Source organism: Solea senegalensis, linkage group LG3, assembly GCF_019176455.1.
Source record: "Solea senegalensis isolate Sse05_10M linkage group LG3, IFAPA_SoseM_1, whole genome shotgun sequence".
Lineage (NCBI taxonomy): Eukaryota > Metazoa > Chordata > Actinopteri > Pleuronectiformes > Soleidae > Solea > Solea senegalensis.
Window position 1 is genome coordinate 10,896,728 of NC_058023.1, and position 22,853 is coordinate 10,919,580.

Here is a 22,853-nt window from a genome sequence, read left to right on the forward strand (position 1 = left end):
CTCGATTAACCAGGCCTAAAAACAGACTGGGACTGAAATGATGAAAGGAGATCCAGAGGGAGAGCAAGAACATCTGCCTCCTCAGCCACAATGACAAACAGAGAGTGAGAGTTAGTGAGAGAGTGAGTGGTTTTCATCTTAGAGGGACGTTTTCTGCTTAGCCCAACAAAATCCACACATGGCTCGCAAACACACATGCCAGTCTACAGCTTACGTTTACACATATTGCTTCTCTAATGTTATGAATATTATGAATGTTTAAAAAGGAGAATACATTTAAAAAAATAATGTTTTGTAATCCAATTAAAATAATTGTGTTAGTCAGTTTAATTTCAGTATTAGTTCAGTGACTCTGGTATTGCATAACCTTCAGAAGAGCAAATGTTAAAACAATGCCCAGGCCTGTTCACATACTTGGCAACCCTGGAGTTATAATTTCTTTCCACCAACTGAATCAGGCAAATATGTAGAAAAGAAAAACTGGAGAGGTCATTTCCAGTATGAGGAACGATGAAGAATGATGAGCAACAGCAGTAACCAAAAAGGCAGACACCCAGTGAAATGAGCAGAGACGGGCCTGTATTCCTTTGTATTCTTCAAATAACAATTATTTTATTTTGACATAAATTTCCCACACATGTCTAAGCTCATTGTTTTAATTTTTAATGACACCTAAAATTACTGACATGCACAGCGTGGCTACCAACAAAACAAACCTTTCCTATGTGTGCATGTAATGAAACACATAATATAAAGAACTGCATATCACTTGGTAATTGTCTTTGTCTATTGTTATAATTGTTTATATAGTATATAGTATGACGAGGCAATACTTCACTGTCTTACATTACATTATTTGAGATACAAGGGCACACAAATATTAAGCTTTTCTGCCCATAGAGGAGTTTAAAACCAGAGTTAACTGTTTTCTTTAACTTTAGGAGTAAAAATCTGTCTTTATTAATCTGACTCTTATCTTGACAATTTTTGATAGTCTGATATGAAAACTTAGTATTGTGATGATGTTTTTGGCCTATTGCCCAGCCCTACTGTAAAGTGGAATGGACTGCAAAGATTTTATAACCTTGCATAATACACAAGTATTTAGTCAAGAATCCTATCAACAAAATATATAACCTGGCCTACAATATAACTGAGCATGATTCTACAATCATATTGTGTGCAATATATTAAACACACACTACACTCCACTATATTTACAGTCATGTAAATATTTTATATTCTGTTAGTAAGAACTTTATATTTGCTGTCTATTTAACTTTTGTGTGATTTACAGAGGTGAGATTTTTTAATGCATGTGGGAGCTGCTCTTCTAAGTTCAACATGCAGTGCAGCCTACATTACCCACACTAGCTCTCATGCGCTGGGGTTTTTTTTGTTTGTTTTCTTGAACTGAAAAAAATGATGTCTGATGTAGAAATGTAATTTTAAGTCTGTTTTGGTAGGTCTGGCTGGAGCACTAACACTTTTTTACCGCTTCATAAAAATGTGGTGAAGTTAATTTGAAGAAAGCACACACTGATAAATCTGAAAGAGTCAATGTGTGGAACAGCCAACCTGAAACATACTTCACCGTCAAGTGCCACATTGTATTTATACATACTCTTATAGGAAACACTTCTCCCTACAAACAACAGAAAACAGTTCTATTGACAGTAGCAGCTATGTCGTGTTTAGTGGCACTTTGCCCAAAACAGTAAGAATATTAATGTGTTTATATAATAGCTGTGATGTGATCAAGTAGTGTGTCTGTCATCTTTAAATCCAAACAGTGACTGAGACTGCGGCATGTTGCATAAAAGGCTCAGAAATTTGGACAGAGGCCTAGCCACTGTGGTTGAAGTCCCTCTCACACGAGAAATGTTGTTAACTCGGACCTTCAATCCCAGGGTTATTCACTGAGAAAACAATGTTCACACGCAAGAAAAGTTTCCATTCTTAACTGAGATTTCCCATGCACATTTCAGGTGCATAAACAGACAATAGAAATGGACAATTAAAATGTATAGTCTAGCCTATAAAAACAGACATATATTCACGCAAGAGCCTGACAGAGGCATGAAAAAAAACACCTCACTGTTGCTCAGTCTGAATGTTTCATTTCACATAAACACAGACTGGATATACATTTACTCAGAGCCAGCAGACTACATGCATCTGACAGTGAATTCATCTGGACCACCTGGGGAGACTCAAATAATGGGATTAAGGGATGTGAGGAATGTAAATGATACATGTGTCCAGTAATGATGGACAGTATAATCCTTTAAGTGTTAGAAAGTCACAAATGTCCCTAATGACACATAATAAATACTACATTAGACTCTTCTAAGAGCTCGAGCACCTGTCTCCCACTGTTTCATTCAAATTGCTGTTATGGCAGAGCTTCCCTTGAGTTTCACAAACTTCAGGACTCAAGACCTCATGAAGTAGATCACCACAAAGCACCAGAAATCCTATGAACAAGATGAAATTACGCACAAAACCAAATCACGATAGGAAAATCCCTCACTGCCGAAATGTCCAAAACCAAGACCCTGGAAGGCTTCCTGCTCCAATAAAACTTAGATTTCAGGTAATTATATCGGGCCCGGAAGCTTTCAGCAGCAGGTTTCTTACTTAAAAGTCCTCTGAGGAAAAACCCCACAGCTGTAGCCTTCAGGCAGCTGTCACTTGGTTTAGTTATCCTTGCACATGGGTATACACTCCCCCCGTCATAGAGGCAAAAACAGACATCGAGATGTGCAATGAGACTGTGTTTACAACTATAAGGGTGACCGGGATTTTTCAACCTGAATACATGGGTCACCTGCAGCTAAAAAAGTTTGGGAATCCCATCTTCATGGACTGTCATGAGGCTCTAAATCACATTGAGGCTTGCTGAAGTCTGGTCTGTTCTCCAGCTGGATTACAGAGTTAAAAAAGGTGGAGGGGGATGAGATGTGGCTGCAGCGCAGCTGTCCACCTACACATCCTACGCTTGGGGCGGTGGGACCTCCGTGGTCCCCCTGATCCAAGGAATGTAAGAGTTGTGCGATGGGATGCAAGACGGTCTTTGGAGAGGAAACTGAGGAAGTTCAGTGGCTGCTCCATTGCAAGTTTGCCTGCTTAATATTCAATTGTATTCCCCAAGGAGAATTATTTTACCACAATTTCTAGACACACTTTATTTATTTCTAAGGGCAGGGGAAGCATCCTGCTTGTTTGATTTCACATTCTGTGAACACTGGGAATGATCTAAAGAGAGCAAGGCAAACCACTGAACAACTGTACAAACACAGGACGGTCTCCAGTCTGGTGCGCTTGATTACAGATGTCAGTGTGCTGAGAAACGTTGTGATATAGTGCCACAGTGTGTTCTCAGTATACTTGGGATGAAGTAAGACAACAGTCAGGAAGGTAACACAAATGCAGACGCTACAGAACAAGGCCTTTCCAGGTGTTGTGTCAATAATTTCACACTTCCATACCCTGATTTAAGAGTATCTCTCATGTCATGTGCATGTACACTAAGGATCGGAATCGGTATCAGTCAGTATTAGCATCGGTCGTCACATTTTCTAATTTTTCTTTCTTCTTTCCGTTACGTTTGTTATATTTGCTTTGTGATGTAGGGGTGAGTGATGACTGGGATGGTGGGCTTTGTTTTATCATGTATGTACATTTCATGAAAAGTGCAACAGTAATTAAGTCTGACTGACTGGTTTGTTTTATATGTGCACCCACATAAGAACTTTGGAAGAAAACACTGCACAAAACCACCAAACAGATGTATCTGTTCCCACAGTATATAATCTCAGAATTGGTTTCCAAGTGGGAGCTGAGGGAGTGATCCACTAAGTAGATTTACTGACAAGATACAGTCTCACTGTCTGTATTTTTAATGCCTCTTTGTTTGTGTTGTGGACACACGGGCAGGAACGCATGGTCCAAACAGACTGTTCAGATTCTAGATCTGAATATCAAGTCACACTGTCGCAGCAAAGGCCGCTGTGTCAGTACAGAAGGTGATTTAGTTAGATGAACCTTTTCCAAAATAGCTGCTGACTTCCTCTGTCCTTAGCCTGTGACCTTTGACACAGCATGTATCCCTCTTCATCAGCTCCCTCCAGCTGAAGAGCTTTCAGTCCGTCTGTTCAAACCTCACACAGTGAGAAGATCAGAAAGTCAAAGGAAGTGGCAGGCGAGGGTCACCACAAGAGACAAACATGCAGAATCCGACAAAAGGTCAAAGAGCTTGAAAAAAAAAAACTCTGAAGGGAAGTACTTGTGATGCTGAAGCAGAAAGTCAGTCCACCTTAAATTCTCAAGGGTACATTTGTCAATTTAAATTATGTGTGAAAAGGAAATGGAGGCTCAAGACATTAACATACTTGAAGAGCAATAAGCCAAGGCAGAAAAGATGTCTCTAAACATGAGATTATGATATAAAACAGGGCTACAACATTTAATACATTTATAATTGATTATCAGTTGGTTTATACCCTAAATGAAAACTATTTTGATAGTTGATAGTTGAAGTTCCCTGATTGTTCAGCTTCTTGAATTTGACGTAAACGTAAATTGAACATCTCTCAGTCTTAGACAAAACGAAACATTTGTGAGCTGAGAGCATCATTATCATTTGAGGTTTGGAAACACTGAATTACTTTATTAAACTTTCTAGACCGAACAAGCATTCAAATAATAATGGCGACAATGGAGTACATTTCGAAAAGCCCTAATTTAAACATAAAAAATGTATACTATCAATTTGGCAACAGTATTAAATAATAAGTTATTGATTTGTGTGCATATTATGTTGAAATTGTATTGTATTTGTATTTCTATTTCTCTATCATTAATTATGAACACTTTTTTGCTGTGAACCATAAACAGAATCTACATTGTTGCACTAATCATGTAAAAATGACTTTTCATTAAGCATCTTTTATTAGTGCTGTTTTATGTAGTCAGTATCAGAACTGATGATGTAGTAATGACAGTTCAAATCAGGGTCAATTAATAAGTTGGTTGATCATTTATTTTTAAATGATTTCTTACTGTGCAGAATTTCTGCTCAGTGTTGTTCGGATAAAAAAAGGCTGAGCTTAAAGGTTAAAGGTCCAATGTGTAACATTTAAGAGGGTTTATTGGCAGAATGTGAATGTACTACCCTAATATATAAGTGTATAATCACTTTAAAACAAAACCATTTGTATTTGTTAAGTTAGAAAAAGCTTTTTATACTTGCTGAACGAAGGCTGCAATCTTGCACCACCATGTTTCTACAGCAGCCTAAATGGACAAAAACCACTCAGAGCGTGTTTTTTATGTTGAGATGGAAGCTGACGACAAAAGAGGATTTTCTTTTCTGGACACACTAAGGAAAGGGAAGGATGAGTGCAGGAGTACTCCATTTTTTACACTCTGCAGTCTCTCAATTAGATGTCACTAGTTCTTGCACACTGGATGTTTAAGAATACATAACCATCATTTCTGATTTACAAAATATCTTACTGTAAATGGTTAAGTTATGTCTGACACACCTGTAGAAGGCAAGAGGAAAATAAAACAGGCAATGGATGGAACGATGGAGGGATGGATGTTAGAGGGTGTTAATGACACAGTGACGGTCGAAGTCGCACCACTGGCTGTTTCACGGCTCCTTGTTTTCTGTGTTCTCCTGTAGAGGGTCTTATTAGAGCCTGTCTGCCTTGTCACTTCTTCCTCTCTGTCTTTTTTCTTCACACATGCATGCGTATACAGAGCAGCCTCAGTTTATAACACAAGTCACGTCTGCTTTACAGCATCTCTGACCTACTATAACAGCAGCAGTAGTCATCAATTAGGGCCTTTTACAGACCTATATATGTCATTTAATGAGGGAATAGGAGGTGGATAGGGGCAACACATGTGGGGCCGAGGGAGGGAATAATATGGATGTCAGCACTGCAGTGTACTTTGTACTTTCGCATGTGTGCAATCTGTTCTGAAGAAAAAAAACATCAAACACCTTCAAAACACAGGAAAGGCTGTCCAAAATCACCCGAGGGCAACAAAACCCCATGACCTTTTAAAAGCAGCAGAAAAAAAAACCTTCTCTCTTCTTCTCATTTTCATCTTCTATTTCACTTGTTGTCAATATACCAATTTCTAACAACTACAGCTTTTTGATCAATAGATATTTTAAAAAATATAGACTTTACCCATTCAAAGACCTAAACGCTATGATGGCATAAATACACTTCCACAGGTTCATACAGAGTGAAAAAAGTGAACTTACAGTACTTGTCCATTCATCTCATTTCTGTAATTCTATTTTGATGTTTTGTTTGTCTGGGTTTTATTAGCATAACATCACATAATATGTTACGGGTTGTAAATCACTTTGCAGTTGTGTTCCACATAAATAATCTATATTACTGAACTTGTTAGTGGTACTATTTTCCTTTTTCTCTTTCTAGCTCTGATCCAGTGTGATCTTTGCCTGGTCAGTGAAAGCTCTCCATCCATCTCCACCACAAAACCCCCATGGCCCCGGGTTAGGAACGACCCTCCGCTTAGGTCTTTCCATTTTCTTATTTCACACAAAAGAAAAACAGAAAAACCCAAACTTCCATCCAATCAACTCAGGCAATTAATGTGGTTTGGGGGAATTGGAGTTTTGGGGAATGGTCATACGTTAACCCTTTAAAAACCCTCCTGCACATTTGCCTCCTGCTCACAACTACAAAACTGATCCAGACTTCGTGTTGAGCAAACAAAGCTTTGAATTTCACCGCAAAAAAACAAGAGAAACAAGAACTTGGATGAACAGAGATGTAGCATGTAGAGGCAGACAGTCTGCTGGAGTTATTGATGCTGCTGGGATTTATGCAGTAGCAGGAAATAGAGAGTCTTTATAAGGGAGTTTATGTAACATGTTGGCTGAATTTACTGCTCTGGTTAAAGTATGTTTACTTTTGAAAACATTTAAGTGCAAATTACAAGGATTGAGTAAACAGAAGCACAGATTGTAGTAAGGCTGCCACATTTTATCTTGCACCATCGTGATGTTGACATTTACCAGTGACAAACAACATTATGGTCAGGTACCTCGCAAACTAGTAAATATGAATGGTCCCTAAGAGTTGAACATGCATGTTTTTGCCATCATTCTCCTTTGCTGCAGTCAATTGACACAATTTTTAGCCACATTTGTGACCAGAGACCACTATAAATATTTTTGATGTTTTTCTCCTCCTGATCTTACTATCACCAGATCACATATTGTCGTTTCACAGCTGGTCATTAAATTTGCTGTAAAAACTTATGTACAGTGGAGCTTCCTTTCATTTTTATGTTCCTCCTGCCCGTATTGTTCTTTGAGGACTTGGCACATTCAAGTTCCTCTAAAAGCAGCCTTAATTTTTCCTTTATGCTGTGCCTTAACAATTATACGCACATCCTTCAGAATGAAATCATAAATGTTCAGGAAAACGTATTTTTGATGTGTTTACTTTGGAGAAGGTTACATTTTAATTCCCCTGACATCTTGGCCTGTTCTGCTGCACCATCAGGACAAAAATAAACAGTATTAATGTGGTAATAAACACATCTTTATGTATTGGTCAGGTACAGAATCCAGCACTTGGGGACTTTAATATCTAATATCTTTTACAGATTTTTATTGCAATGCAGTTTCTGTAATATACTGCTTGAGTGTGCATTGAACTCTGATGGCTTGAAATCAGCAATGGTGCCGTTCATGTTTGAAAAGAGGCTTTTCAAGCTAAAATGGCAGTAAAAACACATTGTCATGTGACATCCAGAGACCATGGATGGGTGTGAGGGTTGATCAATTTAAAGATATAACATGTGAGGTTTCTGCATTAATATATCTTAAAATGACACAGCTACTTACATTAGTCGTAATGTTTCTAACACTCACACAATAAACATAAATCCATAGCAAACTATTTAATTTCGGTCATCCTTTCATGATGTTATCTTTTTACCATCTCTGCTATGACTTCCAGGGCAAAGCCATAAAACATGAAGGAAATATTCAGTATTACGAGTTAGCCAGTGTGTTTTTTTTCATTTAATTGTGTGAATTTGTCACTAATGGATCACTGCTACTTGCTGCTGAAGATCTCCCCATTAAGTACAAACACATTCAAGGCAAATAGACAGTAAGACAACAATTCCCATCAACCCACACTGCTTCCTTACATCATCATACTTATGCTGTGTTCAACGTCTATCGCGCCACACAAACGAAGAAACGGCTCTCATCCATAAGGAGCTCCCAAATTTAACGTTGAAACTCGCCAAGTTGTGTCCGGCTCTACATGGATGACGGTTTCTTGCTTCTCTGCAAACCTTTCCACAAAAGATAAAGTATCGTACAGCTCCAAGTGTCCACCAACAAAACCAGCACAGCATAAGTATTTTGTTATAGTTTTGAATGAGAGACTAGTGGAAGAAATAACATACTGTGCATTTAAGGCTGCTAAACATACATATATTAAACATATCACTAATTCTAAGACTAATTAAGTGTCATGTTATATGCCACAGTGGGTGTGCTCTCTCAGGTGGTATGAACAGACTGCACTACTGCCTCCTCAGACAGTCATCTGGTATGTGTCACATCCTGGAATGGTACAGTATATTTTAATGGGTGAGAGGTGTGGGCACGCAAAGCATGCCAAAAACACATGACCGTGCGTATGTGTTAATCCCTAAATCATATATATAGTTGTGTGTAAGCAAGTGTTGCAGAGAGATGAGCTGCAGAGATTGGACAGAGACGGTGACTAATGTGGCATCGAGTACAGCTGCATTCCTCAGAGTTCACAAGAAACATTTATGCTCTGTAGCTTTTGGGATTTATATTTTGACTGTTCTGCATTTACACTAGAGACCACTGCAAGAGGTCGAGGGAAAGAGAAAAAAGAAATAGCAATTGCAACATTCCTACTTTTCATTGTCTTTAATGGTGAACAAACTCCACCCTTCCACTTGTCATTTTAATTCCCCTGTAATATTTATGTCCACCAAGAGGCTTCTCCTGACAGAATCTCCCGGCCGTTCACATCGAGACTACAAATATTTACAGTGCACATGCAGTTGAGGCAACGCACCAGTCAAGTCCATCCACAGAGAGATGGATGTTACATTCAGGGATGAGTCAAAGCTCACCAACGCCACGCGTCTCCTCTTGGGATCAAGAGGCTTTTATGACCTTAATATTGTAAACATTGTGCAATTCTTCTAGTATCATTTCTGAAGAATTGTTTTGTTACCCTCAGTGTGTTCCAGTCAGCAGTTCATACGGTAAACCGTCTAAATATGTCCGTAATTGCAACATATCTGCCAATAAGTAAAGACAAAAAGCAGTGATGAACAAAATAGAAAGCACATTTAGTTTTTCTAGGGTTTTTTTTTCTAGTTCTTTTCCCAGAGATCTGATCGTATTGTACAAAATTAGGTAATGTAAGTTATGTGAACTTAAAAAAAGAGATGCAGTTGAAAGTTCCAGAGAGAGTGTCAAATGATGTAGCTGGAGTCTGATTAGAAAACTTTCAAAGTGTTTTAACTCAAACTATTTTTTCCAATTCATCCACACCCATCGTAATATTTCAGTCAGTCGCTGAAACTATCAATCATACTGTCTATAGAGACAAATTACAGTCTGGGGAATAGCTAATATTTCATGGCTTCAGTTTTCAGTAGACTCTACTGTTTGTTTACAGTCCAGCTAAACGCGAGGCATGAGAATGGAGTTGTAGTTGAGATCCAACATCTGTAGCCATTTCTTTTTTCATACCACAAGCAATTTTTTGGTTTATCCCTATGAATAGCTGTCAGCCATCTTAATTTAGCATTTTAATTGAACTTTAATTATTAATATTAATTCCAGTTTATTACTATAAATACTGAAACTCATTTATTTTTAATGCTTTGGAGTCAATCGCCTGTAAAGCACTTTTAATGGCATTTGTTTGAAAAGTGTTATATAAATAAAGCTTGTCTGATTGATCTTCAGTCAATATGTTCCACCCCTTTGGTTCTTCACATGGACTGTTTACCTGTGGGCTACCAAAGATAGCTTAAACACAAAACTAGTAACAGAAACCAGAAGGCTTCCAGCTCTTAAGTCTTGTTTCTTGCCTATAGATTTTGGCTATTCATATGCAAAACTAAGATCATCTGTCAATTCATTATACTGTATATAATTAACTTTTATTATCGCTGTCATTTAAATGTAAAACCTATTATGTAATATTTCTGTTTTCTTTTTGATATTTTTTCTTCTATTTAATGTTTTTTACTAGTAAATTTCCATTTGAAGAATGCTTAGCTCTCTACTCTGAATGATAAACAGTATCCTTTAATTTTTAATTATATATATACATAAATTATTGATCCAATAAAACAGTATCCCTATATATATATATATATATATATATATATATATATATATATATATATATATATATATATATATATTTCATTCTCTCTCCCTCTCTCTCTCTCTCTTTCTCCACTGATCAGCAGTAAAGCAGTCCTGAGCAGCAGAACAGAGCCAGTGCTGCTGACACCACACTAACACAGTCCAGAGCTCCTGTCATTCTCTCAGGCTACAGAAGAAGCTGATAAGCCAGAACGTGTGACAGAAGGAGAACATGTTTCACCCTCCTGCAGCTCCACTTCTTTTATCCACTTCCCCATTCCTCTGCTGATCGTATTCAAAGATTGAGGTTGGCATTAGAGCGATTCAACAATATTCTGTTTCGATAAACCGAACTGCGCACAATTAGGGTTCATTGTCCGTTTCTATCTGAAGGGATTCCAGTCGTGTTTTGTGGAAGAGGCTGTTTCACTTGGCTGCCGACAGATTCATAAACAACACTGCTGTGCACACAGTGTTTCCAACGGATTCCTTCAGCCAATGATAATAATAATCGTCTGACAGGCCTGAGGTTTGGTCACATTATTTTCAGATCTCAAAGAATGAGAGAACGGGAGAAAAGAGAGTCCGTTCAAATCTTCAGTCTAAACAATGAACTCACCTGAAAACAAGTTTATATTAACCAGAGCAACTTTAACCCTGGCTGTGTCAATCAAGAGCCCTGCCATGCACGTCAGTCAATTCCTACAACACCTATGGTTCAGCCAAGCCCACCAAGGTTAAAGCAAATGAGTATTAAAACAAGATGCTGGGTCTTTTTCTGAACACAGCAAACCCTTTTAGTTTATATTGTATGCACCTTGGTTTAGATGCAATTCCTTTCGGAGATAAACATTACTTTAAAGCAAGATATCAGAAAAAAAATTGCGCTTGGAGCTTGAAATAATCAAACATTTAGGATTATTTTTTAAAAGTTGCTTTGAAAATTTGTTACGTGCATTTTATATTCATTTGACATTTTATAGATAATTTACAGTGCATAAAATACAAACATTTACTGCTGTATAAGAAAGTGAGTGAGAGACAGACAGACAGACAGAGGAAGCAAATCCTCAGCTGCAGTTACAGTGCCTCGCTGTGTCCTTCCTTCCTTTTGTCTGCTGGGCCAACCCTGCAGTCTGTTCTCTGCTGTTAATTAAACCATTAAAACAGATTAATAAGCAAAGCGGTGGGGCTCCAGTCTCGACAACATCTGATGTGAATTAAGGAGGCGTGCTTTTTTGGCATGATGACCCTGATGCCCTTTGCTTTGGATTCTCACTCTGCAAATTCTCCTTCTTATGGCCTGCTTCTTATTTCAAACACTGATCTGAACTGATCGTATGCTAAAATGTCTGACCTAGAGTCAGAAAAAGAGGGCAAACACTATCAATCTGCAATCTTAAAGTCAAGTGCTTTACCGAAACTGTGCAGTAAGTATTTTTCTTAGGCTGCATCCTACATACTACAGTTTCATTTAGAAATCCACCATTTCAGAGTTACAAAAAATTGAGTTTAAAAACACTGCTGGTTCTGTTCTAGGCTAAAATTCTGAGGCTGCTTTTTTAATCAGGACAGGCAAAAACAAAGACCTTATGGAAATGATAATGCAGTCAAACTTATCCACTTCCTGATTGGCTCTCCCAACTTGATCAGCTGTGAACATAAAGCTCCACTTTATTGTCGGCCTAATATAGGAAATACCTGCTCATACTTTTCACCATTGCTGTTTCTTGTTAGTAGAACTTTCTAAAACTAAGCTAACAACTGCAATAGAGAGAATCAGTCTCCTGTTTACACTGGCATGCACATGCCCAGCGTAACTAAATGGTCAAGACGTATATGTTCTTAGGAGTGTTATTATTGACACAGATTACTGCTAAAAAGACAGATTCAATGCTCCTCTGGACGCAGATTGTTTTTAGTGGAAATGTTTTCCAAAGAAAATGAAGTACATGCACCAAAGGTGAGCCACCAAGGTCAAACAGAAACACACATCAGCCAGTGCTGTTCTGCATTCTAACATTACATACCGCTATTTCCCTCAAACAATGGAGACCACCTGCACCACGCTGTACAACATGGAGACTTAACAGACCAAAGAAGGGACACTTAGAAGACAAATTGTTCTGTCATTACACAAGCTGCTGCCAAGTGTTTTAACTTGATTGTCTGCAGTGTTGAATTTATTTTAAGCAACACGCTCAAACTAAACATAATTTATGCAGTGCAAGTGAAGATCATCAATCACTACTGTGGTGGGACCTTTCAAAATGAACAAAAGCTGAATTTGAGGGTTTCCTAAATAAAAGAGTCAATGCCACAACTTCTACTCAGAACAGACATTATGGACGATTCTGGAGATAAATTATTTTCTGCTCATCGTATTTGCAAAACATATTTGTATTATTGTGGTTATATGATGTGGAATGTGGGAATAAGAAAGAGAATTGTTTGACCATTTTGAAACTGTACAGCAAACTGTTTAGTTAAACATTTTAACTTCATATCATCAAGATTTCAGACTAATGGATGTGTATAATTTTCCCCACACAAGACATAATTCCATATGTTTGTGTACACCACATTAATATCTGCATGGACACGCCTGTGTTTTCTTCCACATGCTCACAAAAATACACAGACGCTCTTATCTGAACTCAGATTTGTGTCCAACCATAAAATGATAAGTCATGGATGGCCAATGTTATAATTTACATTATAAGTAGTAAGGAACTCAAGTATAAAAGGAAAAGGAAGGCAAAGCACTCTGGCAGGAGATGAAACAGATGTTTTAGTTCTTTAGATGGACATGTGTGGGACAAAAGTGGGAGGCAAAGCAACAAGAGCCACAGTTAGTTTTAAAATGACAGCAGAATTTCTTTTTGAATGGAGAACGGAAAGAAATGGAGACATGATGGATCGTGATTTAAAGAAGGAAAGTGAAGGTCAGAGAACAGGATGTGATGTGTCCAGCCAAGTCAGAGGTGAGAGAAGGCCATCCAGGAACACACACAAACATCTCACTGTCCCAGTCCTCCGTCCCCTCTGACGTTATTGAGTTTGCTGATTGTGATCTACCCCATGGACAGCTTAATTGGAAAGGCTGCTTATTTAACTTTCACCTAAGTGAGTTCAACAGCAATTGGAGGCCAAGTTGCTGTGATTTGGAAGAGACACTAACAGGTGAAGGAAACATAGCAACTAAAAATGTTAATAAAGCATGATCATTTTTAATGCAAGAACTTCTAGGCATAACAAAAAAACAAAGCTAAACATGCCACAACCACAGCTTTTACTGAGTTTGTTGTTTACTTTATTCTTGGGATTTACTTTTCAGACTTTGGTTGCCACTGCTCAAGCTGTGGGTTGTTTCACAGTAGATAGTTTGTCAAGAGCAGTGACAAGTGGAGAGACATTTGCTGTTGGTAAGGAGGACAGGACTAGCTGTACATTTGGCACCTCCATGGACAAAGTAGTGAATTAAAGATAAAGATAAAGATATTAGAGAGATAGAGGAGTCAAATTACACTGTGAGAAGGTTTGAGGTGTACACTCAGAAAATTACTTTAAACACAAGTTGTAGTGTGAAAGTCAAATACTGAGCAAAGGTTGGTAGAATATAGTAAAATCGTGGTTTATGCATCCTACCTGTGCACTCGTGCTGCAGACCCTTCCCATAGTATCCCTTCTCACAGATGCAGTCATACTGTCCGGTATGTGTGCCACATTTACAGCTTGCCATCAGGTCACAGCAATCCCTGCCTGCTTCACACAGCGAGGAGCAACGGGAGAGATCCTCCTGGATGTAGCTGCCTGTGGGGAGGTCTGTGGGTTGTAAATAAACAATTGGATTAAATTAAACCACCTGGAAACTACACAATTTACTAAAAGTGTTTGGTTAATTGATGACTGTGATAGCCCAATTTTAGCAACCAGGCAGGGCTGAGAGTGCAAATGTTTTAAGTGAGGTTTTCTGGCACAACTTCATATTGGTGCAAGGTGGATGAAGAAGGAAAAGCTGTGCCTGGAGTAAAATAATTCCTCACGTCCTCAGAATGACTTAATTAAACAGATAGAGCAAGCAAAATAATTTTTTCTTACAGTACAATATTTCTTAATACCAAAATAAAAAAAGGTGTGTAAAAAGGGACCATTTCTGTTTTTGTAAGTAAGACTGGCAACAGGATGAACTAGCAGTTATTTGCAGAACAAACACTTTTACTATAGAAGTAGATAAAAACCTGCAAATATACACACCACATAGGTGTAGCTGACTAAAAAGCAAACAGCCACAGCAGGAAAAAACTGCTCTGAAACACAGCAGTAACTTTAAAAAGCTAATCAATTTGAGACATTTTTCCAAACAAAAGGTTTGAGAATGTAACTGGCAATCCTTACTGCTTGCTTTAATTTTCCTCTAATTGAGAGAACAAAACTACAACAACAAAAAGGAAGCAGACATTTGTTCGGAGTGGTTCATTATGAGGCTCTATGTTTGAAAAACAGAAAAAGCCTCTACTTTGAGGCTACCATTGGCAGAGTTAGTGGGCAGCATGTGTGTGAACATGCATGTACAGTCTGCAAGTGCTCCAGTAAGATTTATAGCCCTCTACTCAGTGCTGTATTCAACGGTGATATTTTGTGGCGATATTTTAAGTTTTAAAGCCACGACTCGTTTCGTCTTTTTTACCAAACTGTGGGAAATTCCCCTCAAGGGTGGGAAAAGTGCCTTGCTCTGTTCAATCTGTACAGATGTGAGATCTAATGGCTTCTGGCAGCACATAACAGAAAAGAGACCATGTGAAATGCATGTTGTCAGATTCCATTTAAAATATGGTCTGCTTCCTTTTAAGTACATGCTGAATTGTAACAAGGTCAACACCTTCGTTTAAGAAATATAGCTATAGGTCAAAATGGTGATGATGGGTGAACTTCCAGCTTTAAAGAGAAAAAGTGTAGCCATGGTAGTTTTAACTTAAATAAGGCTTGATGTAACTCTACCTTGTGCAGCTCAATTGTGTAAGTGGGAATGTGGTGAGATATATTAAGTCTTTGCAGCAGTGAAGCGAGATCACAGATGTTTCTTTGAATTGAGTTTACATGATCCCCTGAGGGTTGTGATTCTGTCTTTAAGAGAAGTAAATTCCTTTTCTCACCTTCATGCAGTGCATGGCGAGCCAGGGCCTCAAACTCTGCAAAGTTGTGTACCAGATAACAATGCTGGTCCTTGGGTTGTGATGCCATGTCATGAAGCTCCCTGATGTTTCCCTGCCAGATGCCCAGAGTGAAGATCTCAACGCCACGTTCCCTAAGAGCTGCCGCCACTGGCCGAGGGTCTCCACCATTAGAGTAGCCATCGGTGATCAGGAAAATTACCTTGGTGGCATTAGCACGAGAGTGCCGCAGGATTTGCTGTTAGACAGGAAAATAGGAAATTATTAAATCCTCTTTCACACAAAGAAGGTATTCTTGGGATTTTTTAACCCAAGTGAATGCTTTAACACCATTCCTATTAACAGTGGCTGGTCTGTCCTTTGTCTGAATTGTGACATCACATACATGCAACATTACATACTTTTGACATGAGACAAAAGAGCATCAAAGTTACAGTTGAGTGCTCAGGACAAACTCCAGATCTGCAAAAGGCTTTTGACGACAGCACATATGGCCATTAATAAAGTACATGGAAAGAGATAATGGCTGCTTTTGCAACTTGCCAGCAAAGACATGGCTCAAAATGTGTTTCAGATCAGAAATGACCTCTATTGGAACATTTTGAACATAGCACACAGCCAACCTAGCAAGTTTGATATAAAAAAATAAACATTGTTTAATATAAAGTGGACAGGTGAGAATTGTTGCCTCAGTTGATGTAGTCATGCTGTTCCATTTATTGTAAAAAGTCAACCATTCAAATACACACATCACACACATTGCTGTGCCTGCCAGCACGATACCAACTTAGCTCCAGCTTTAGTGACATGACTAAATTGAATAACGAAGAACGTCACACACAACCACTAAAAACAGCCCTCAATTCTAGGGTTCCTCAAAACCCTACATCAGCAGGACAGGCAACGAGGGCAGGACAGGGAGGAGGGACAAAAAAAAGGGAGAAAGCTCTTCAATTGTAGTTATTTCTCTTACAGAGTATAGACTTCTCGCCAGTGGTCTAAAACCACTGGGCAACACACACCAGGATGCTGTGTCCGCCCCAGACACCGGCTATAGTTCCCAAACTAACTTTAGCCACCGTTTACAATCCACCACATACAATTAGACAAGACATTAAAGTCAGAGAAACATATCTTATTTTCTCTGGAGTAAAGAGAGAAAAATAACAGGACCATTTATTGGCTTTGCTGAGGAGGCTACCCTCAAAGTGTCTGGTTTTGTTCAAAGTGTGTTTTAAATTAAGTTTAGAGGCTACATGGATATAAACCAATTGATCCAACTGATGAAAAGAAAAAGAAGTTGGAGCAATTAGGTTGAAAGAAAATGAGCCAAGATGAAGTCAGTAGGACAGATTACTTACTTAGTGAAACTCAGAAAGGTATATTGTTGGAAATATAAAGGAGCTAGAGGGATAAAAGAGGATATTTGTTTGGAAAAAGTGCAGGATCTTTCTCTTGGCTAATGGGACAGGGGAGCTACACATGAGAGAATGTAAAATACACGAGGTGAAGAGAGTAGAGACAGGCAAAGGGTGTGACCACCGAGGGAGGGAATACAGGGCACGAGAGAAAGCTCTGGCCTTTATTGTCTAATTGGCTAAGCTTCAAGCAGCGACATAATTACAGAGCCCATGAGGCAAGAGAGTAAAAGAGGAAAAGGAGGATGGATGGAGAGAGAACAGAAAGGAGGAAAAGCCTGCTTTTTGTGATCCTCAAAGCTTCAGGTTGCCTGCTGCGCAAACTCCCAGCTGTCAGTGCACTACATCGAGCCTCTAATGCTACTCGACCTGGTTCTCATTGGCTTGTACCAGTTGTCAGCACAGTGTTCATTTTTAACATCTTTCCCCATAACAGAGCACAATAATACTTCACTCCCACTGCTTAAAAAACCTGTTTGATCGAAGGGTTAAACTGACTTTCAACCAGAAGGAATGGGTTTAATAGGCATTCCATGCAACACATGCAGGTTTCCTCAGCTGTGGCTTTGATCTGCATTATTGGGAATACAAAATCAGAGTGAATGAGCTGATGTGTTAATGTTTTTTTGGCTTACATTTTTGCTGCAACACAAGTTCCGGCATCATCTCCAACACATGAGCATCTAAAGCATGAGCTTACATTTTACTACTTGGTACAGAGCTAAATATTTATTTTTAATTTGATTTTACTTGGGGTCACACCTCGGCATAGTGGCGAGCACTGTTGCCTCACAGCAAGAAGTTCACTGTTTCAAATCCTGGTTCAACCAAGGACCTTTCTGTGTTGAGTTTGCATGTTCTCCCTGTGGGTGCATAGGGTTTTCTCCGGGTGGTCCAGTTTCCTCCTACAGTCCAAATATGTGCAGAAGCTAATTGGACACTATAAATTAACCGTAGCAGTGAATGGTTTGTCTTTATGTTTGACCTGCGATGGACTGGCAACCTGCCCTAAGTCAGCTGGGATCGGTACAGTCCCCCTGCAACCCTTATGTAGATGATAAAGCGGTAGACAGTGGATGAGCATCTCATTTTATACTTTAGTTTACTTATCTTCATATGCTCCTTAAAGTTGTTTACTTGCCGTTGACTTTGAACAAGGAGGGACCTAAGTAAAAGACACAAAATAGTAATGACTGTAACATTGGCACTGAGCACCATTGTGGTGGTATTGTTTTCTTTTTTTTCACTGACTCATTTTGTTTTCAGGGGTGATCATTAAGTCACATTTTATATACAGGTGAAAAAACACCACAGGACAAAATAACTACTGGCAACCTGGTTTTGAGCAAGTCAAAATATCCCACATATTTTAGCGTGAAAGAAGTTTAACAATGACTGGATCTGTTTGTGCACGCATGTTGTTGTCCTTTCTTACTGTGAAAATTGTTTTGGGATGGTCTGAGCTCTTTTATTAGGAGTGCGGTTCAAAGTGCTGCTGGGTCACAGTGGTTTCAGTTTCAGCTATGAGTCAGTGGTTGTGTTAGCAAGTGTGGAGATGCCACCAAACTGAGCATATGCATGCATAGCCACTAATAATACCCCTGTGAACAGTTTCCACGTACTTAAGGTCAGCGTATTAACATAAAGGAGACCGCATGAGCCAGTGTGTGGCAAAGAGATGTCCTTTAAAGTAATTCTCTACATGCACCTTATCACTCTAGGCGTGCAACACAGAGAGCGAGATTGACCAAATTCACTGTACATGCACCTGGTTTCCTCTACTGCTAATGCTGAAAAGACAGAGAATATGTAGATATACTTAACAGATTATGTTTATGTATGTACAATATGCCTCTAATATGCCTAATTCAGTGGATTTTCTTCAAGAAACAAATTTTCGCTAATTACCACACAAGGTTGTTCAGTAAAAACAGAGGGGAAAAGAAAAACAAAAGTAAACCATAAAGATTAAGAGTCATGTGAGACTCAGCCAACACGTTGTTAAAGTTACAGCAGGTAATTTGCTCTTTTGTACCAATCCTAAAAATGTGAATCTTCCTTAAATCAACTTAAAAGCTACATGACACAATGGGATGAGAGCATTTTGCTTTAAGTCTTAACTGTGTCATTTAAAACAGCTGCTTTAGAGCAATGTTGTTTTGGTTCTGAAAACCTTTGAACCCAACTTATTGAAATGAACAAGGAATCCAATACCTCACTGTGACAGAAAAGTCAAAGGCAAATTAAAGGGATTATTAAAGTGTTTATGTTCAACAGCTTTTTAACCATCCTTGAAAAAAAAAAAAACTAAATAATGATTTGTCTGTCAACAAACAAGTTTTCTTACGAGTGAAATTGTGCAGTACTGCAAAACATCATCCTAATGCTGTATTCTTCTCAAACAGTTTATTGTTGTCAATTTGGATATTGCACTAAGCTGTATTGCTGTTTTGATTATTTTGCGAGTAAATGGATAGCCGTCTCCTACATAGTTTTCATTTTTCTCACACTATCATTTCTTTCAAACATCTTCATCATCCCATGCATTTTCCAATTAGACAATCGGCAGACACTTCAATGGTCCAAAGAAAAGATAATAAACCAGCAGCAACGGAGCAGTTGAAGTGTGTCTGGTGTGGAGCCGATGATATCTGTCAAAGCAGTGGTGATAGCCCAGGGATCAGTGGGTCTGGAGGGATTAGTGGTTAGAGCTAGAGAATCTATCTCCGCTCCAACATGGCTCAGACTTTGGCAAGAGACAAGAGATGACACTCCATATGTGAAGCTGGTGTCCATTTTTAAATGGTAGAATGACAATCACACAAAATTGTACACAGAATAATTGATGCAATTATAGTTGAGGATCTCAGAAGAGGACAATATATTTTGCGCTTTTAGAGTGTAGAGTGATCAGAACCCAGTCTTGATTGCTTGCTCTGCTATTCTTGAATGATACCATCTCGTTAAATTTGGCGTGTTTGAACAGACATATTCTCCTGACAGACATTACTGCTGCCAAAATGATCTTAGCTTCATGTCGGCGGAAACCCCCACAAAAATTCTGTGGATTAACTAATTTATTGATATTATAAGTCTAACTCACTGGAAGCTTGTTAATGTATAAAACTAACTTTCAATCCAATCATTCCATTAAAAATGACAGCATAGAATTTGACAGATGTGCCAAGGAAGGTCACACTAAATATTGCCTTTGGCTATTTTGTTCAGATTTTTGAATTTATTTGTTAATTTTGGTGTGAATATTTTTCTTCATTTACTTATTTATTTCTCGACAAATGTAGAAGTCGCTAAAGGTTTAAAGGGCTTTTGTTACAATGAGAGCTATTTTGAAAGATATTTTTGGAAATGGCAAATGCTTTCTGAAATGCCATACATGCACAATGCCACCATTGTCATTTTCATTCTAATAATAAATCCTCAATATAAATGAATAAACCCTATATATTAAACAGTCAGTCCAGTGATGGAAATAAGAATCATTATTCTCAAAGCCTCAAAATCTCCAAACAGATGCTTGTATGATTTCAACTTCAAAGACAGGCACCTCGCTGCATTTGGCAACAGGGACTAGGAAACCTTTCAACACCTTGAGGGGCAAATGATGACGCCAAGGTATACCAGCTGCCAATCAAAAGCTTATATATGCATGGCAACTATTCTGAATGTTGAATTCACACCCAAACCAATCAACAACATGCTGCTGGTCGCCAATTAGTCCCTCCTGTGACTTTGATCAGAACCTGAACCCACATGGACTCAGGCAGAGCTTTATGATTTGAACCCCAATGAAAAAAGGCATAAAAAGACAAAGTCAACATCACTACATAAGTCAAATGCTTTCCTTCGTTCAATGCTTATTACAGTACTGGCTGGAAAATTTGACACTCTCTTTTGAATTTGATGTGTAGGATCTTGAAATCCAAAGATCAATAAACAGTTACAGTTTTAATGAAGATAAGGCAACAAGAACAGACGTGATTTCTTCACCCATACCGATCGTTCAGCAGTTGGTTTCATCAGGGGTTAGATCAAAAGTACCAAAGGGGGTGCAATATCTGTATATGTGTCAAAACTTGCTGGAGCTGTTTTAATCAATTAGTTTTTAATCCCAAATAAATTATTAAAAATCCTTTAGGCTTTAGCATTTCTAGATAATAGACACTGACACAGCCAGAGAGATACATCCATCAATTATGCTCTGATTTTTTTTTTTTATTTCCCTGAGATCCATCTTTCAAAAATAAAAACAAAAACCTTATTAGCACACATTCCACTGACTCTGTAAACTCACTGTGTTAATTTGGAAAGCTTTCACCCCGACGGTCGGAAGCAAGAGTGCTTGTTTTTACAGGGTATCTGCTCATGGCTTGGGTGGTAAGAATAACAACAACAACTCTGCAGGGCCCAACAGAACAACATGCACACAAGTGAATTACACACTTGACCCAACTTTGGTTTGGTTGTGCAACATTCTCAGGGACACATAGTTTGGATATTTGAGATAAACCAGGTCACTCTAAAGGATACTTCCTGCGTTTCCTGGTCAGATCAGTGAAAGTCCACAAGCTTCATGCCACAAACAAGTTGTTTTTGTTCCTCAAATGTCACATGATTCACAGGAATGGGATTTTTTTTCCTAGTTCTGGTGATAATTAACTTTTAACCCTGTTTAGATCCGATCTGAAAGTCTGTGAATCCTGAATATATTGTCATATGAGAGCATGTGTACAACACATGTTTCTGGTGGTATTAGTGAACATTTGTCTTCAAGCTTTGACGATGCCCCATGATTTTGACATATTAGTTTCATGCCACATAATCTGTTTCTCTTACTTTATTACTGAAAAAGTTTCTGTGTTCAGTGAGTAGCCACACAGTGAGAGAAAGAAGCTTGATTGTTCTAGAAGGGGCCACCCAGGATGCAAAGAACCATGTTTTAACACCTGTACTGCTAATCAGTTATTATTTACAATAAACATGTCTTAAAGTCCTTAAGTTAAGTTTTTCAGATTTATTTCCTTCCTCTGAGCCTGTTAGTTTGTGTTCAACAGTGTGGTATGTTAATCAACTTGCAGAGACTTGCAACATCTCTGTCTTGAAACGTCTCAGATACAGCAGGCAAGCCATCTCATAAATGTCAAATCGTCTTTTTTGGCAGCTTTAGGTTATTATTGCCTGCTAAAGCAAGTTTGGAAAAAGTCTCTCACACTGCTTCTTTCAAGGAAGGCTTCTTAAACACCTATGATTTAAAACTAAAAGAACATTGCCTTTGGAGACAGATGGTAAAAACCAAACCCACAGTTCTTTGTTTCAAAAGGCAGATGTTAGCAAGACAATACTCAGATGTTCTGATATGTACTCACATGGAAAGTGATATACTGTAACTTGTCAAAAAATCATTTCCTGTGATGGACCATCTAAAACCATATGGTACAATTTGGGAATTGGTCTGCAATCAAGCATGTACAGTTTTCCGTTAACAGACAAAATGTGCAGTATTTTAACACAGCAATCTTTTATATTTAGGTTAAGATGGTGAATGACTTTCTTTACAATGGCATTGGCAGCTGAAGAAGCCTTGCTGCGGCCCAGCTGTTTCTTAACCGTTATATGTGACAGACATAGTGACAATCACCACAGAGTCAACTTGCCAGGATGACTCAAACAACTGTCTATGACTATTCATTCACACTGCGGATCTGAGCTGTAACATTACTGGAAATGACACCGCAAGCATTTCTTTGTCTTGACCAGTGCCCAAGCCAATATAGCAGCCAACAGGCTACATCCATAATG

General features: G+C 38.5%; 1 protein-coding gene across 5 annotated transcripts in view; it reads right to left on the reverse strand.

Moving 5' to 3' along the window:
• The window catches only part of svep1 (sushi, von Willebrand factor type A, EGF and pentraxin domain containing 1), a 99,850-nt gene that overhangs the window by 52,297 nt on the left and 24,700 nt on the right, over positions 1–22,853 (reverse strand). For all 5 annotated transcript variants that reach the window (XM_044022691.1, XM_044022690.1, XM_044022693.1 and 2 more), the window contains 2 exons: positions 15,601–15,856; positions 14,093–14,269 (listed from right to left, as the gene is read on the reverse strand). In XM_044022691.1, coding sequence (XP_043878626.1) covers positions 14,093–14,269; positions 15,601–15,856 — 433 coding nt within the window. The remainder of the gene's footprint in view (positions 1–14,092; positions 14,270–15,600; positions 15,857–22,853) is intronic.